At 43.7% G+C, this 18923-nt stretch overlaps 1 protein-coding gene and 1 long non-coding RNA gene across 2 annotated transcripts; both read left to right on the forward strand.

Annotated features, from left to right (window-relative positions):
* Positions 1-2909: 2909 nt before the first annotated feature.
* LOC120910022 (gastrula zinc finger protein XlCGF57.1-like) lies at positions 2910-8202 on the forward strand. Its single transcript, XM_040321859.1, has 4 exons — positions 2910-2939; positions 3044-3193; positions 3320-3407; positions 5409-8202. Exons 2-4 carry the CDS (start codon positions 3122-3124, stop codon positions 7136-7138), a joined length of 1890 nt encoding a protein of 629 aa, XP_040177793.1. The 5' UTR covers positions 2910-2939; positions 3044-3121; the 3' UTR covers positions 7139-8202.
* Positions 8203-11680: 3478 nt separating this feature from the next.
* On the forward strand, positions 11681-13863 carry LOC120910270. The gene is made up of 3 exons (XR_005741476.1): positions 11681-11812; positions 13604-13735; positions 13822-13863. It is a non-coding gene; the product is annotated as an uncharacterized LOC120910270 (long non-coding RNA).
* Positions 13864-18923: the final 5060 nt, after the last annotated feature.

Consider the following 18923-nt stretch of genomic DNA (forward strand, 5'->3'; position numbering starts at 1 on the left):
CTTGGCCCCGAGGCAAGGTAACTGCTAGCATTCCTCCTTAAAAAATTGTGGAGGATGCAGCAGCACAATATTACATGATTGATTTTATATTCGGCCAGGTCGATTAAGGTTAAAAACAGCCTAAAGCGACTGGATAGGATGCCAAAGGCGTTTTCAACAACTGTTCTGGTATGAGAGAGCCTATAATTAAATATTCTCTGCTCTGGGGTGAGGTTACTCATAGGAAAGGGTTTCAGAAGATGTTCCCCCAGAGCAACAGCTTCATCAGCCACAAACACAAAATTGAGGCCCTCCACATTGTCATCAGCAGGTGGCAAATTTAAGGTGCTATTCTGGAGTCGATAGTAGAACTCGGTCTGCATAATCACTTCTCCATCAGAGTTGCGGCCTTTTTTGCCAACATCCAGGTACAGGAACTTGTAGTTGGCCGACACAACAGCTAGAATTACTATGCTGCAAAAGGCCTTATAATTAAAATAATAGGACCCCGAGTTGGGTGGTAGGACAATCCTGACATGCCTGCCATCAATAGCACCACCACAGTTGGAAAAATCCCCCTGATGCTCGAACTGGGCTGCAACATCCTGCCATTGCTGGGGGTTGGAAGGTAACTGTGGAGTCAAACAAGGAAAAAAAATGGTATACTTCGGTACATAACATTGCAAGCAGATTTGACACAAACATTCTTGGCCAACATAAGTATAACATTTAAATCAGTAGTTAAAGACAAAAGTGTAAGGTCAATTTATTAGATTCCTCACCCCCTCTGATGGCCCATTCTAAAAATGTTATGGTGGGCGGGGGGTAACGGGTAGATGTTTTGGACAGGTAACACTCTCCACTTCTGTGAGAGCGGAATGCATAAATAATCTGTGATACTTTGGGCAGCCCCTCCTTACTTACACTATTGGCAGCCCAGTTGACAGGTAAGAAATGCCATAATCCAAAAATATGAATACACACTGTCCAAATTGAAGCACATTTCGACATTCATAAATTACCTATCAAGATAATAGGGGACAAAAACATTCAACAGTACAATTTGAAGGTAAACAGGCAGGCCCTTGCACTACATGCTTTGGTGAATTCATCGAGAAATATGACCACAAAATAGGTATACTGTGTATGGGTTTTGTAGAGTCAGCAGACAGAGTAGTTGTATCGGTTGACTTAGCATCTTTTTTTTACTTGAAAAATGGCAGAACAGGTCTCTGGAATAATGAGTCCCAGAGCCTAAGGGGAGATCCCAGTGGTAAACTTGAGGTCCTGGAGACTTCTCCCAGTTGCCAAGTACCGCAAGGTGGCTATGAGCCTTTGCTCAGGAGTAATGGCAAACCTCATGCATGTGTCCTGCTTTCTAATATAGGGGGACAACAATGCCACGAGACGGTGAAAGCAGGAGTCCGTCATCCGGAGATAATTCCTAAAATCATCAGGATTATTCTCCTGCTGGCAGGGTACCTACACACATTTTAGGCAGCAAAGGCATATGACAAAATTGGTCAGGATTAAGCAACCAATCTTTGGTCCAAGAACTCCTCCTCCTGGACCGGACTTGGGTCAAAGCAATAACTCCAAGCCCAATAATAGCACGTTCTCTCCTCGGAATATGCGACATGGCTGGTTGACCGTTCAGAAATGAACTGAAAAGCTCAAATCAACACCGACCAAACTTCTACTAACACAGGATTAGCAGAAGGAGCCCCAAAGGGAGGAGCCTGACAATTGAATGTCCTCTTTTGTAGTCTAGTACTACATCTAATACGTCACTACGTTCGTGTTTGTTGGTCGAAAATTCTCTGCCATCTGTATGCAAGACAAGTTCACGGCCAACACCCTTCAGACAAAAGTCCTACGCTTTGTCCGCGGAAAATTGGATCGTGTGTACGATGCTTTAGTGTGGCCGAGTGTAGGGTGTACCAAGATGGCCATGATGGAACATCACTTCTGTTATGAAATAGGACAGATTGCCTAGTCCGATGGAACACAGGAAAAAAAAATAGGAAGTGGTGTCACATATAAATAGGAAGTTCCGGGTGAGAGGTGAGTCAGGAGGAAGTCGAGAGGAGACATTACTGGAACTGGCAGCAGAGGAGGTAATAAGATATTATTTTATATTTACACCCAGTAACCCCCCCCCCCCCCCCGTCAGGTCCATCCTCTTTCTCCGTAGTCACGGTGACATCTTTTATCTCCAACAGATGATACACACTTATAAGATCTTAATAAATAAAACAAAATGTATTCCTGTATATAGATCTGGCAGGTACCGTCGTGCTGTACAGAGAACACGGAGCCAGTCACATCAATCTTATCCCTATTAATAAAACACAAACCTCTCGGGAGAGGCGAGTAGGATTCTGGGAGGTCACATGACGGCACTCTTATCTCTATTAATAAAATCACCCACCTACATTTCTAAATACCAAACTATGTGTTTTAGTCCATACCAGAAGGGGAACCGGTGAACAGCTCAGATAATAATTATACGATATTTGGCAGCACCTGGTTTTAGCTCCCCAAATACGGGAATTCTGGGACATTATCCAGTAACAGACAAGGGATGTGTCTGGATGGTGACTGTATCATTGTGTGTGTCAGGTTCCTATAAGGTGTCAGGATGTCACTGTCTATTTCTCCATGGAGGAGTGGGAGTATTTAGAAGGACACAAGGATCTCTACAAGGACGTCATGATGGAGAATCAGCCGCCCCTCACATCACCGGGTAAGAGGAGACTTTATTGTAAAGGAGAGAGCAGTACGGAGGCTCCACCTAGATCCCCCATCATCTGATAAACACATAGAAACAATGTATTCAGTCAGTGTGTGTGTTTCCTACAGATGGATCCAGTAATGGGAACCCACCAGAGAGATGTCCTCGTTCTCTGTATTCCCGGGATTCCACACAGGAATATCACACCATCCCCCACCATCATCAGGTAGATGGGACTAAGAAACTGCATATAAAAAGTATTCTAACTAAAAAAATGCTATTCCTCCTTTCACTTTTTCATAAATGATTGCTATTCACTTTGGGGTTCAGGATGAAGAATTGAAAGGCATAAAAGTTGAAGTTAAAGTAGAAGAGGAAGGGACATTGATAAAGGGAGATCAGCAGTCTATGGAGGAGGGAGGTCCTCTGTATTCCCGGGATTCCACACAGGAAGATAACACCATCCCTCACCGTCATGAGGTATGTGGGGCTGAGCAACTAGAACTCAAAATTATTCTAAACTATAGTAGGCTATTTTTCTATGTAATCTCTTGTTATTTGCAGTAATGTTTCCAGATGTTATATTTTATCGTCTTTGGGGTTTAGGGTGAAGAACTGAAAGACATCAAAGTTAAGATTAAAGAGGAAGAAGAAGAAACGTTGGTGAGTGGAGATCATCAGTCTGTGGACACAAGTAAGTAATTAACATTAAATGCAGAGAGAATTCATATTTTAATTTTATTTTACTTCTTCATATATTATATAACGTCATGTTCCCAACAAATGAGGAGGAGATACTGAGATTGCAGGCTTGGCTGGCTTAAATCAGGTTTGGTCTCCCAGAGACTGGCCACATTAATCACCTTGCAGGTGGACAGACAGACATGGAGAAGGCCATATGAAAGGTCCATCTCCATTCCTCAATATAACGTCATGTTCCCAACAAATGAGGAGGAGATACTGTACACCATATGAAAGGTCCATCTCCATTCCTCAATATAACGTCATGTTCCCAACAAATGAGGAGGAGATACTGTACATCATATGAAAGGTCCATCTTCATTCCTGTAACATCCCATTGTCATGTTTCCAATAAATGAGTTGTAGGAAGGTCCATTTCTTAATCCTACAGTACAGGACACAGGACTTAATTTTAACCATGGGTTATATGATGCTACCTTCAGGTAACAGGATATTAAAAAAAAATGTTGCTAATGTCTTCAGGTGATAATTGTCTTCTACTGAATGAAACCTACATCTTTCTTTGTGTAAAAATGTTCGTAAGCACTTGCCGACTGCTGCGCGCCTATATACATCGGCAGAATGGCAGCAGAGGGCAAATGGGTGTACCTGTACGTCCCCTTTAATTCGTAGGCTAGTGGGCGTGCGTGTACTGCGGGGCCATGCCCGTGGTTCTCGCGGACTCAATGTCCGCCGGTGTCCCGTGATCATGTCACGGAGAGCAGTGTAAACAAGACATTTCCCTGTTCTGCCTAGCAACATGACAGGGATCTACTGCTCCCTGTCATCGGGAGCAGTGATCTCTGTCATGTTGTTGTGAGACTATTTGTGTCTGCAATGCATGAATCTATCTATAGTGAGAGGTGGTCGGAGAGAGGGGGCGGCGCCCGTGCGCCCTTTTATGGACGCACCGCCACTGCTTAGTCCTCAAGTACCCCCCAACAGGCTATCTTTGCAGGTTTTACTTTAAACTACAGTCAATGGCTTGGTATTTTAGACAGCTTTTTTCTCTTTATGCCCCGTACATGCGATCGGAAATTCCGACAGCAAAAGTTTGATGTGAGCTTTTGAACAGAAATTCCGACCGTGTGTATGCTTTATCTGACTTTCGCTGTTGGAATTTCAGCTAACAAAAGACTGAGAGCAGGTTCTCAAATTTTCAGACGGAAAAAATTCATATCGGAAAATCCGATCGTCTGTAGCAATTCCGACGCAGAAAATTCCGACGCATGCTCGGAAGCATTTAACTTAATTTTCTCGGCTTGTCGTAGTGTTGTACATCACCACGTTCTTGATGGACGAAAGTTCGAGAACTTTTGTGTGACCGTGTGTATGCAAGCCAAGCTTGAGCGCAATTCCATTGGAAAAACCATCCAAGGTTTTTCCGACGGAAAATCCGATCGTGTGTACGTGGCATAAGCCTGGTACACACAATCAGATTTCCATCGGACAAAGCGTAGGACTTTTGTCCAAAGGGCGTTGGCCGTGAACTTGTCTTGCATACGAAAACGGCAAACAATTGTCGGCCGACTAACACGAAACAACGTGATTTTTCAGCTCTTTAGCGCCACCCATTGGCCAACTTCTGCTAATGTTGTGTTATGGTGAGCATTGCTTCCGGGCATGCTTTGGAAATTCCGACAACAATTGTCCAATGGAGCGTACAAACGGTCGGATTTTCCGACAACAGCCTGCCGTCACACTTTTCCTGTGGGAAAATCAGATCGTGTGTACGAGGGCTTTAGAGAAATTCCCAAAACATGGCCTGTTGGGGGTTCTTGAGGACCGAGGTTGAGACGCACTGATGTAGGAGATGTCTCTGCAGATCAAACCAACAAATACGACTTTGAATTCAAAGCATTCAGAAAATGTGAAACATCTTAATATCGTTTTCCAACACTTGGGGGCGATGTGGGGGAATATCTCTGATGGACATTTGATTTTCTCTCTCCAGGTCATAGTGCAGAAGATGATGACATCACAAAATCTTCTCCAGGAGGAAATCCCGTTACTCTAAATATACATCCCAGACCTTCCCAATTGGGGGGATCAATGGATCCCTCTAATCCTGAGGAATCTTCTGATGGACTACAAACTGTTACCCCAGATATAAATCTAAGATCTCAGAGTATAGAGAGATCAACAGATCCATCTAATCCCATGGAAACTTTGCTTAGCAATGAAGGAGAGCAATCGTTTTCATTGTGTGGGAAATCATTCAATGAAAACAGGGAACTTCTTCTACACGAGAAACCCCATCCCTATTCATGCTCCGAGTGCGGGAAAGGTTTCATTCAGAAAGGAGACCTCCTGAAACACCAGAGATGTCACTTGGGTGAGCGTCCCTTTTCATGTTCAGAGTGCGGCAAATGCTTCAGTCGGAAATGGCACTTTCTAACGCACCAGAGACGTCACACGGGTGAGCGTCCTTTCTCATGTTCAGAGTGTGGGAAATGTTTCATTGAGAAGGGAAAACTTCTTATACACCAGAGAAGTCACACGGGTGAGCGTCCTTTTGCATGTTCAGAGTGCGGGAAATGTTTCATTGAGAAAGGAAAACTTCTAATACACCAGAGAAGTCACACGGGTGAGCGTCCCTATGCATGTTCAGAGTGCGGTAAATCTTTCATTCAGAAAGGAGACCTTCTTAAACACCAGAGATGTCACACGGGTGAGCGTCCCTACCCGTGTATAGAGTGCGGGAAATGTTTCACTGAGAAGAAAATACTTCTTGTACACCAGAGAAGTCACACAGGAGAACGACCTTATTTGTGTCCAGAGTGTGGGAAACGTTTCAATCAGAAAGCAAACCTACGTAAGCACCAGAGAATTCACACAGGTGAGCGTCCTTATTCATGTTCAGAGTGCGGGAAATGTTTTCCTGAGAAATCAGGACTTCTTATACATCAGAAAACTCACACAGGCGAACGTCCCTATTCATGTTTAAAGTGCGGGAAATTCTTTGTTCTCAAAAATGTACTTGTTAGACACCAAAAGATTCACACAGGTGAAAGTCCTTATTCATGTTCAGAGTGCGGGAAAGGTTTTATCCTAAGAAGTAGACTTGTTAGTCACCAGAGAACTCACACAGGTGAACGTCCTTATTCATGTACAGAGTGCGGAAAATGTTTCATTGAGAAACAAGGCCTCCTGAAACATCAGAGAATACACACTGGTGAACGTCCCTTTTCCTGTTCAGAGTGTGGGAAAAGTTTTACTCAGAAAAAAGTATTTCTTACACACCAGAAAAGTCATACAGGCGAGCGCCCCTACTCATGTTCAGAGTGCGGGAAATGTTTCATTCAGAAAGGACACTTTCTTACACATCAGAAAAGTCACACAGGCGATCGTCTTTATTCATGTGCAGAGTGCGGAAAATCTTTCATACAGAAAGGAAACCTTGTTAAACACCAGAGAATTCACACAGGTGAGCGTCCTTATTCGTGCTCAGAGTGCGGGAAATGTTTCCTTTGGAAAAGTTCACTTGTTACACATCAAAGGATTCACACGGGCGATCGTCCCTTTTCTTGTTCAGAGTGCAGGAAATCTTTCCTTCAAAAAGGAGACCTTGTCAACCACCAAAGAAGTCACACCGGTGAGCGTCCTTTTTCGTGTTCAGAGTGCGGGAAAAGTTTTGGCTACAAAAAATCACTTGTTGCACACCAGAAAACTCACACGGGCTAATAAAATTTATTGCTGCTTCAGACTGTTTTTTTGGGGGGCGGGGCAAATTTTTTTTATTCTATTTTATTTTATCCAGTTCGGTTCCAGAGCATTTTTTTTTTAAATGTGAAAATCTTTATTTTTGGCAATAAAATTACTTGGACTCCCAGAACATTACATATCTTCTGAAAGCAGAGGCCCTGTAGAATAAAAAAGTGATAGTTGCAAATTTTTGTTTTAAGTTGTATTTGCTCAACTGTGTATTAAACGCATATTTTCCAGAAAAAAATATCATAAAATAAATTTTAGTGCAAAACCACGCCATATATAATACCCGTTTTGGGTACCACTCAACGACCATCCGCCATTGTAATACTTTGGCACTTTGACGTGGAGCTGCCATAACCCCCGGTGTTGGAAGGCAATGTGGTTTAATATCATTGTTCTGGTATTTCACTCCCTGGAGGATACAGGCAGGTGGCCCCCAAGTTGGAATGTAGCCAGTTAAGCCTACAACTGTGTAGAACCAAGGGGCCTTGCTCCTGTCCGGCTAGGACGATAAGATAAAAATCAGTTATTGCCACTTTGCAAGCAAGCTTTAAAGAGAGCAATGGCTGCCAGGATGATTGATTGCAAAGATCAAAAGATCAACAAGCATCTGGGAGATGATACATGGACAATGCTGCCCCTAGAGGCCAATACAGCAAGACGGACAGTAATATAATCAATTGAGAAGGACTACCTCTTGGCAATATCTTATTGGACAGGAGGCAAGTGGGGGTGGTTACGATTGGGTGTGAATGTATGGGTAAAAAGGGCACAGAGAGGAGAAAAAGCTCTTCTTCTTTTGGATCCTGGCTCTGGCCCTCTTTTGCCATCTTGAGCCCAGCCGTTGAGACTATGTCTAGAGCAGGGGTGTCAAACTCAATTTAATTGTGGGCCGCATCAGCATTATGATTGTCCTCCAAAGGGCCGGTTGTATCTGTACAATTAGATGTCCCGCGCATCTCCTCCCCTTACATTAGATGTCAAGAGCCACCCCACCATCAGAAGTTGAGTCCCCCACTCTCCCTTACATCACAGTGCACCCCCCTTTCCTTATGCTGCTGCTGGGAAGAAGCTGTATGCATTGCTTGAAAGCAGAAAGTGGTGGTCTGGAGGAGGACCAGAGGAGGGCTGGAGCTCTCCTGCAGCTGCAGGAGACGTGCGAGGGCCACATAAAATGGCCTGGAGGGCCGGATTCGGCCCGCGGGCTTTGTATTTGACACCTGTGGTCTAGAGAATTGTGACAAGTATGTGTGATGTTCGGTCGTTATATGCTCTGTATATTTTACGTTAATGTTTCAATGTTAGCATATTCCTATTTTCTTGGGAAATAAATGAAAGATATTGTTTTACCAAGTAGTGTGTTTATTTTCACAGATAACCTTTTATCATTGTGCTTATCAGAGTCTTAATAGATTAGCTAATTATAGGGATAGACAAGTTAATACATATATGCAATAGATAGAAGGAATCCGTAGCCATCTTTCGGAAAGAATAGTTATATAGTTTAATTTATTGTCTAGTATTGCATCAATTACGTCACCCGGTATCCTCTTAAGCAGATAAAACTGGTCTCTGCGACGGATTCGCCACAAGATGACTTATCGACGTCGGGAGAGGTGCCCCCACCACGTCCTGGTCGTCTCTGCCACTTACCGAAGCCGTCGGTAGCAGTGGAGACGATCGGCTCCTCTCCCCTGTGAGACTGGATGTCAAGTGAAGGAATGATGGCCCCCGCTCGGCTCCATACCATTGGATGACGGAAGCGACATCAAATGTCACTTCCGCCCAATGCTCTTAAAAGGGAAAAAATGTATTTATTTATTTTCCAAATACATGTATTTATTTATTTTTATTACATTTAAGTGTTAATGTGAAATCTTTGTGACCCCCAGATCTCACATTAACCACTTACCACCCGCTCACCGTCAAATGACGGCGGGTCGGTGTGTCTCTCGTTCTGGGTGGACGTCATATGACAGCTTCCCAGAACGACCGCTCTCGCAGGGGGCGCGCATGTGCAGTGATCACGGCTGTGCGGCACGACGATCACGGCCGTGCGGCGCGCCCCCCTGTCTCTGTAAAGAGCCGCTGCTTTTTAACCATGTGATCGGCTGTGTCCAATCACAGCCGGTCACATCTAAACAAGGAGATGCCTGCAAAACTGAGGATCGCCTAACGCTGATATACGTCGGCTGGGCATAAGCACGTAGAGGTACATCGCCTTTACGAGCCCAGCCGTGGGCAGCACGCTCACGACCCGGTCCTGAGCTCCGTGACCGCGCCAGCGGGACCTGCGGACCCGATCGCCGCCGGTGTCCCGTGATCAGGTCACAGAGCTGAAGGAGAGAGGTAAGTGTAAACAAACCTTTCCCCGTTCTACCTAGTGAGAGTGTCACTGATCGTCTGTTCCCTGTCATAAAGAAACGATGATCAGTGATGTCACACGCCAAGCCACACCCCCACACAGTAAGAATCACTTCCTTGGGGCACACTTAACCCCTTCAGCGCCCCCTACAGGTTAACCCCTTCACTGGCAGTGTAATTTTCACAGTAATCAGTGCATTTTTATAGCACTGATCGCTGTAAAAATTACAATGGTCCCAAAATAGCGTCAAAAGTGTCCGCCATAATGTCGCAGTCACGATACAAAATCGCAGATCTCCGCCATTACTAGTATAAAACAATATTAATAAAAATTACATAAAACTATCCCCTATTTTGTAGACGCTGAAACGTTTGCGCAAACCAAACGCTTTTTGCGATTTTTTTTACCAAAAATATGTAGAAGAATACGTATCGGCCTAAACTGAGAAAAAATATGTTTTTTTTTATATATTTTTTTGGGGATATTTATTATAGCAAAAGGTAAAAAATATTGCTTTTTTTTTTTTAAATTGTCGCTCTATTTTTGTTTATAGCGCAAAAAATAAACGCAGAGGTGATCAAATACCACCAGAAGAAAGCTCTATTTGTGGGGGAAAAAAAAGGACGTCAATTTTGTTTGGGAGCCACGACGCACGACCGCGCAATTATCAGTTAAAGCGACGCAGTGCCGAATCGCAAAAAGTGCTCTGGTCTTTGGGCAGCCTAATGGTTCGGGGCTGAAGTGGTTAAAGCTAGAGACTGCGCCGGACTAATTATAAGGGCAGGTAATAAGTGGTTCTGTGGGTGAGTGGTTGTGGTTGGACACCCTTTGGAGGTTTGAGCTTGTACCTTACTAGTACACCGTAGTTTCCGCAAACCAGCACTTGAATGGGAAAGGAGGAGTGCCCGGTGTCCGGAATGATACAACTCTGAAGATGAGATTACAATCGTTTATTGAGAGCATTAAAATGTTCAGATTAAGCCCACTGTTACTGTCCACCTTCTGTGCCTGTGATGTAATGAGGTTTGGGTAATGGGAGCCATGGTCAACGTTCATATTCACCATCTAATGGAGGAGATTGGTCAACCTGGGGCACAGATCAGGCTTAAAGCCCAACTCCAGTCAAAATAAATAAAATCCAATGCAGAGGGATTGTGTCTGCACTGCTGGGTCAACTGCTCATTTGTGTCTAGGACAGTGGTCTCCAAACGGTGGCCCTTTGCTTGGCTTCATCCCGCCAGTACTATTCCTCCCAATGACGCAAACAATGGGGGAATATTTCTCACACTGATACCAATGGTGGGTCACTATTTCTCACACTGATACCAATGGTGGGTCACTATTTCTCACACTGATACCAATGGTGGGTCACTATTTCTCACACTGATACCAATGGTGGGTCACTATTTCTCACACCGATACCAATGGTGGGTCACTATTTCTCACACCCATACCAATGTTGGGTCACTATTTCACACACTGATACAAATGATGGGTCACTATTTCTCACACTGATACAAATGATGGGTCACTATTTCACACACTGATACAAATGATGGGTCACTATTTCTCACACTGATACAAATGATTGGTCACAATTTCTTACACTGATACCCATGATGGGACACTATTCTTCCAACTGATACCAATGGTGGGACACTATTCCTCCCACTAATACCAATGGTGGGTCACTATTTCTCACACTGATACCAACGGTGGGTCCCTAATCCTGCCACTGAAACCAAAGATTGTTTTCTTCCACTGCCACCAAGACACCTTCTGCTCCCAATGGCCACAGTCCAGCCCCCCTAAAGCCTGAAGGACAGTAAACTGACCTTTTGTTTAGACAGTTTGGAAACCTCTGGTCTAGGGTATTGGAGAATGAACATATATTTACCCGATCCTCCCCGCACAAGATCGATCCCTGTGGCTCCTGCACCTCCTGTGGTCTATTGGTCTTGTGCGGTGGACTGTTCCTGAAGTCATCAACCCTATAGACCTGTTCTAGCCGTGAGGATGCCAGAAACAGTCCACCACTGGACGGTAGTTGTCCCCCCCCCCCATATACACAGCAAAACAAAAGAACGCTCCAAGAAGCAGCTGTCCATAGTATTTAAAAACGCCCGCTGCAGTTTGTATTTTCTCCACAGGGTGGTGATCTTACTTATCGTCATTGGAACGCAGAGACAGGAAGTGATTTCATCTATAAATAGGCAAATCCGAGCAAGAGGTGCGATGGGAGGATGTAGAGGGAGATATTCCTGCAACTGACAGTAGAGGAGGTAATAAGATATTATTATATATTTACACCCAGTAAGCTCCCATTGGCTTCCATTTATTCAAAGGCCCATCCAGAGCCTCTGGTTTATAGACCAGATACATCCTAAATATAGAACCATTTATCCAACTGTCCATCCAGAGCCTCTGGTTTATAGACCGGATACACCCTAAATATAGAACCATTTATCCAACTGTCCATCCAGAGCCTCTGGTTTATAGACCAGATACATCCTAAATATAGACCCATTTATCCAACTGTCCATCCAGAACCTCTGGTTTGAAGACGGATACATCCTAAATATTAGGGTTGTCCCGATACCACTTTTTTAAGACCAAATACAAGTACCGATACTTTTTTTTCGCCGATACCGAATACCGATGCTTTTTTTTAATCTCATGTGACAGCAGCACATGTGTCAGTAGTTTTTTTTTTATCTTTAACAATTTTTTTTAAATGTTTTACAATTTTTTTATTTATTTATAATGTTTTCTTTTTTTTAAGGGGGGGGGGGGGGGGGCGTGTCAGTGTGTTTTTTCTTTTATTTTTTTCTACAATAATTTTTTTTCAGCCCTGTTGGGGGGCTTTGGTGAGATATCAGGGGTCTTAACAGACCTCTGACATCTCCCATTTGAGACAGAGAAAGGGACTAGGGACACATGTTCCCCAGTCCCTTTCTCAGCAGCATCAGCTGCGCTGAAAATTAATGGAGTGAAGATGGCTTCTTCTCTTCATTCATAAACTGAAACATTGTAATCACAGTTTACGATGTTTCAGTTTTGTGAATGGATGTAATCACTGACTCTGTCCATTCGGAGCAGTAAGGAGCTGGATTTACCGGCTCCTACCCCGCTCTCCGTCCTGACAGTTTCAGGGGGTGGAGGAGGAGCACGGAAGGGGAGAGAAACATGGCGGGATACACGGAGGAATACACGGAGGAATACATGGCGGGAATACACGGCGGGAATACACTATATAGCGGTGATTGGTGCCTGTAACTTCCCCATGCACTGATCACCCCTGACAGTACAAGTATCGGGTGAAGCATCGGGAGCATTTGCCCGAGTACAAGTACTCAGGCAAATGCTTGGTATCGGTCCCGAGAACCATTTATCCAACTGTCCATCCAGAGCCTCTAGTTTATAGACAATATACATCCTAAATATAGAACCATTTATCCATTCTCCATACATCTGAATGATAGATACTTTTACTCCCACTGCTAGACAATCTGCTGTATACACCCAATCTGGAATCATCTGGCATGCTCATCTTGAGGAGTATGAACAAATTCCATTACTTACATTCCTTTATTATTGGAAGCTTGGTATAAAGTTGGGTCGAAGTTAGGGACAATTTTCAACTTCATTCAGGGACCTTCAGATGTATGCAAATTCAAACATAAAACTATCCCCTATTTTGTAGACGCTATAACTTTTGCGCAAACCAATCAATAAACGCTTATTGCAAAAAAAAATTACCACAAATATGTAGAAGAATATGCATGGGCCTAAAATGTGGACATTTTTATTTTTTTTTATAGATTTTTGGGGGATATTTATTATAGCACAAAAAATAAAAAACGCAGAGGTAATCAAATACCACCAAAATAAATATCTATTTGTGGGAAAATAAGGACGCCAATTTTATTTGGTAGCCACGACCACAAAAATTGCTCGTCTTTGGCCAGCTAAATGGTCCGGGGCTTAAGTGGTTAATAAAACACTGACCTGACCGGAGGGGTGAGGAGGATTCTGGGAGGTCACATGATATTATTATTGCTCTTTTAATGTAGATTTTTCCTTTGGTGAAGTCTGGAAACCATGTAACCATTACAGTGCCTCCACCTCACTCCCTGAAACTCAAAAGAAAAAATTAAAAGATTCAAGAAATTTCCAACAAGATCATTGATCTGCTATCAGGAGAGGTGAGCGGTGCCGGGAATTCTGGGACATTATCCAGTAACAGACAAGGGATGGGTCTGGATGGTGACTGTATCATTGTGTGTGTCAGGTTCCTATAAGGTGTCAGGATGTCACTGTCTATTTCTCCATGGAGGAGTGGGAGTATTTAGAAGGACACAAGGATCTCTACAAGGACGTCATGATGGAGAATCAGCCGCCCCTCACATCACCGGGTAAGAGGAGACTTTATTGTAAAGGAGAGAGCAGTACTGAGGCTCCACCTAGATCCCCCATCATCTGATAAACACATAGAAACAATGTATTCAGTCAGTGTGTGTGTTTCCTACAGATGGATCCAGTAATGGGTACCCAGAGAGATGTCCCCGTCCTCTGTATTCCCGGGATTCCACACAGGAAGATCCCACCATCCCTCACCATCATCAGGTAGGTGGGACTGAGCAACTAGAACAGAATTCGAAGGCTATGAGAGGATGTTCTATTTAATTTATTGTTTAATTTTTCGCATATATTCTGTCATCTTTGGGGTTTAGGGTGAAGAACTAAAAGACATCAAAGCCGAGATTAAAGAGGAAGAAGAGAGGTTGGTGAGTGGAGATCAGCAGTCTATGGAGGAGGGGGAGATGAATATGAAAATTAAACAGGAGGAATCTTCTCTCTATATAGATCTAAGTAAGTAATACTCACTAAATGCTAAAACGGTTCACAATTTCATTTTACGTCTATAACTGTAAAGTATGTATTAACAAGGTTGCTTAATTTGAGAAAAAGGTATGCTTTTCTCTTACATTGAAGGATACAGATCAGAAACAGTGAGGTTATACTGCCTCCTACAGCAGTTCGGAACACTGGGAAACATAAAAGTTGTAAGCAACCCCCATATAACCCTATTATAAGCATGAGACACGCTCCTGTTGCTCCCCACAGGCCCTTCTTCTTTCTGTACCAGCTAATTTCCCTGGCCATTGATGGAATGGGGACTTGATTTCAGAAGTTGTACCCCAGACAAACTTATACTCAGGAGAATTATACCCTCAGATACTGTTACTCTTCTTTATATCTCTCAGGTATTTGCCTGTCCAGAAAGACCTCCAGGCCTACTAGGTTGGACAAATGAGGAGGAGATACTGTACACCATATGAAAGGTCCATCTCCATTCCTCAATATAATGTCATGTTCCCAACAAATGAGCAGGAGATACTGAGATTGCAGGCTTTTCTGGCTTAAATCAGGTTTGGTCTCCACCCAGAGACTGGCCACATTAATCACCTTGCAGGTGGACAGACAGACACGGAGAAGGCCATATGAAAGGTCCATCTCCATTCCTCAGTATAACGTCATGTTCCCAACAAATGAGGAGGAGATACTGTACATCATATGAAAGGTCCATCTCCATTCCTCAATATAACGTCATGTTCCCAACAAATGAGGAGGAGATACTGAGATTGCAGGCTTGTCTGGTTTAAATCAGGTTTGGTCTCCACCCAAAGACTGGCCACATTAATCACCTTGCAGGTGGACAGACAGGCATGGAGAAGGCCATATGAAAGGTCCATCTCCACTCCTCAATATAACGTCATGTTCCCAACAAATGAGGAGGAGATACTGTACACCATAAAGGTCCATCTCAATTCTTTAGTATGTTGTCGGTTTTCCAAGAAATGAGGAGAAAGGTCCATCTCCATTCTCACAGTAACATTGTCATCAATGCACAAACAATATTACGCAGTGTATATGATGCCTAAATGCAAAGTTTGGAAAATACTTATATCATTGATTGTTAAATTACTTTCCAATAGGTGGACACTATGTGCGGAACACCTCTGAGGAATCTTCTGACGGATCACATATGAAGACTCTCGGACCTCCCAGTACAGTTCCTATAATAGATCCATCTATTCCCAATGGATCTTCTATAAGCTATAAAGAAAAGCGTTCATTGTCATGTTCAGTGTGTGGGAAATCTTTAAAAAAAAACTCATTACTACTTATCCATGAGAGAACCCACACGGGTGAGCGTCCCTATTCATGTTCAGAGTGCGGGAAATGTTTCAGTACGAAAGGCCAAGTTGATACACACCAGAGATATCACACAGGTGAGCGTCCTTATTCATGTTCAGACTGCGGGAAATGTTTTGTCATAAAAAGTCACCTTATTACACACCAGAGAACTCACACGGGAGAACGTCCTTATTCATGTTCCGAGTGCGGGAAACGTTTTGTTACGAATGGACAACTTGTTATACACCAGAGAATTCACACAGGTGAGCGTCCTTACTCGTGTTCGGAGTGCGAGAAATGTTTTGTTCACAAAGGAGACCTCAGTAAACATCAGAGAAGTCACACGGGTGAACGTCCCTTTCTGTGTTCAGAGTGCGGGAAATGTTTTGCCGATAAAGGAAGCCTTCTTATACACCAGAGAACTCACACTGGTGAGCGTCCCTTTTCATGTTCAGAGTGTGGGAAATGTTTCACGATGAAAGAAAGTCTTGTTTCACACCAGAGAATCCACACAGGTGAGCGTCCCTATTCATGTTCAGAGTGCGGAAAACGTTTCATTACGAAAGCACACCTTGTTTTACACCAAAGAATTCACACGGGCGAGCGTCCTTATTCATGTTCAGAGTGCGGGAAATCTTTCAGTCACCAAGGAGACCTTCGTAAACATCAAAGAAGTCACACGGGTGTGCGCCCCTATCTGTGTTCAGAGTGCGGGAAAGGTTTTATTCGGAAAGGACAACTTATTACACACCAGAGAAGTCACACAGGTGAACGTGCTTACACGCGTTAGGAGCGCAGAAAGTGTTAAATTCAGAAAGGAGACGATCGTAGACACCAGTGAACGTGGGGCATTGATATTCTGACATTTGTTCACTTACACTTTGGTAGGTCTAGACCTTCTGCCATTGAATTCTAGTAATATGATCCTCTAAACATACAGAGATGACTCGGTCCCGCACTCACACAGACCGCACCATACAACTAAACTGTGCTAATGCATGGCCAGATATGACAATACATGGACATAGGGCAAAAGGGGCATCTGCTCCTGGCCCCCAGTCATAAATTAGTTAATAAGTGGATTTTGGAGGGCCCAAGAAAATTATTGCCCAGGGTCCAATCAATATTAAAGACAGCTCTGCATGGACAACACTTCTTATTGGTTGATATCAGCTTGTGTTCATTATTACAGAAGAAGCCGACTTCTCATTGGTCCATCCAATAATTATTACATTTTATAGATTATGTTCTTCAGTTATAGAAGATTTGATGTAGATTCTAGATTTGTTTTTATTGTTTGTTAATCACTCATTCTGATTTTCTAATAAACAAGAACGCACCGCACTTTCCAATACTCTGTTCTCTGATTTCTTCTTTTTAGGAAAGGAACTCTTAGATGATTGGTGGAAAAAATGATTTACTTATCTGGATAAACTGACTTTAACCACTTGCCGACCAGCCGCCATTATTATACTGCGGCGGGTCGGCACGATCCCGTGATCTCGAACCTGTTCGGCTCCTTTAGGCGGGATAGCAGGCGCGCGCCTGATGCACTACGGGGGTACCGATTCTCGTGACCGGCAGTCGTGGGCACGAAAGGCAGAACAGGGACGTGTGCGTGTGTGTGTAAACACATACATCCCTATTCTGAGAGGAGAAGAGAGGCAGATCGTGAGTTCCTAATAGCCAGGAACCACGATCTGTCTTTTCCTATAGCCAGTCCCCTCCCCTATACAGTTAGAACACACACTAGGGAACACAGTTAACCCCTTGATCACCCCCTAGTGTTAACCCCTTCCCTGCCAGTGACATTTACACAGTTATCAGTGCATTTTTATAGCACTGATCGCTGTATAAATGACAATGGTTCCAAAATAATGTTAAAAGTGTCCGATGTGTCCGTCATAATGTCGCAGTCACGATCAAAATCACAGATCACCGCCATTACTAATAAAAAATGTATTAATAAAAAAAATGACATAAAACGATCCCCTATTTTGTAGACGCTATAACTTTTGCGCCAATTAATCAATATATGCTTATTGCGATTTTTATTAAACAAAAATATGTATAAGAATGCGTATGAGCATGTGGATATGTGGATATTTATTACAGCAAAAAGTAAAAAAATATTTCATTTTTTTTCAAAATTGTCGCACTATTTTATAGCGCAAAAAATTAAAAACGCAGAGGTGATCAAATACCACCAAAAAAAGCTCTATTTGTGGGAAAAAAAGGACGCCAATTTTGTGTGGGTGCAACGTCGCACGACCGCGCAATTGTCAGTTAAAGCGACCCAGTGCCGTATCCCAAAAAAAGGCCCGGTCATTGAGCAGCCAACTCTTCCGGGGCTGAAGTGGTTAATACACCCAACCGGTTCCTCTGTTCCTCAGGGACTCTATTGGTAAGTTCTCTGAATGGAATTTCTGGGTCTGCATACCAGCTGTGCCCATTGTGAGAGGTTCCCTCCATTCCTGTGCTAAGTTCACAGATCTGTTCACCTGCTGAGCCCATTATGAGGAGTTTCCACCATCCCTGTGCTGAGTTCCCGGGTCTGAACACTTGCGGTGCCCATTATGATGGGTGCCCATGATCCCTGCATTAAGTTCCAGGGTCAGAACATCTGCTGTGCCCATTATGAAGGATTCTTACCTTCTATGAGCTAAGTTTCCAGTCTGTACACTGGCTATCTCTATTATGATGGGTTCCAACTATCCATTCACTGAGTTCCCAGGTCTGTACTCCTGCAGCAAACTTAATGAGAGATTTCCACCATCCCTGTGCTGAGTTCCCAGGTCTCTACACCCATTGTGTCCATTATGAGGGGTTCCCACCATCCCTGTGCTGAGCTCCTGGGTCTGTACACCTGCTGTGCCCATTATGAAGGGTTCCCACCATCCCTGTGCTGAGTTCCCGGGTCTGAACACTTGCGGCGCCCATTATGATGGGTGCCCATGATCCCTGCATTGAGTTCCAGGGCCAGAACATCTGCTGTGCCCATTATGAAGGATTCCTACCTTCCCTGAGCCAAGTTTCCAGTCTGTACACTGGCTATCTCTATTATGATGGGTTCCAACTATCCATTCACTGAGTTCCCGGGTCTCTACAACTTATGTACCCATTATGAGGGGTTCCCACCATCCCTGTGCTAAGTTCCCGGGTCTCTACAATTTCTGTGCCCATTATGAGGGG

This window comes from Rana temporaria, chromosome 8 (genome assembly GCF_905171775.1).
Source record: "Rana temporaria chromosome 8, aRanTem1.1, whole genome shotgun sequence".
NCBI lineage: Eukaryota > Metazoa > Chordata > Amphibia > Anura > Ranidae > Rana > Rana temporaria.

Coding starts and splice junctions, on each gene's coding strand:
- LOC120910022 (XM_040321859.1), top strand. CDS start 3,122: ATGGAGGAGGGAGGTCCTCTGTATTCCCGGGATTCCACACAGGAAGAT. Junction 3,194..3,319: donor CCATCCCTCACCGTCATGAG/GTATGTGGGGCT, acceptor TTTGGGGTTTAG/GGTGAAGAACTGAAAGACAT. Junction 3,408..5,408: donor TCATCAGTCTGTGGACACAA/GTAAGTAATTAA, acceptor TTCTCTCTCCAG/GTCATAGTGCAGAAGATGAT.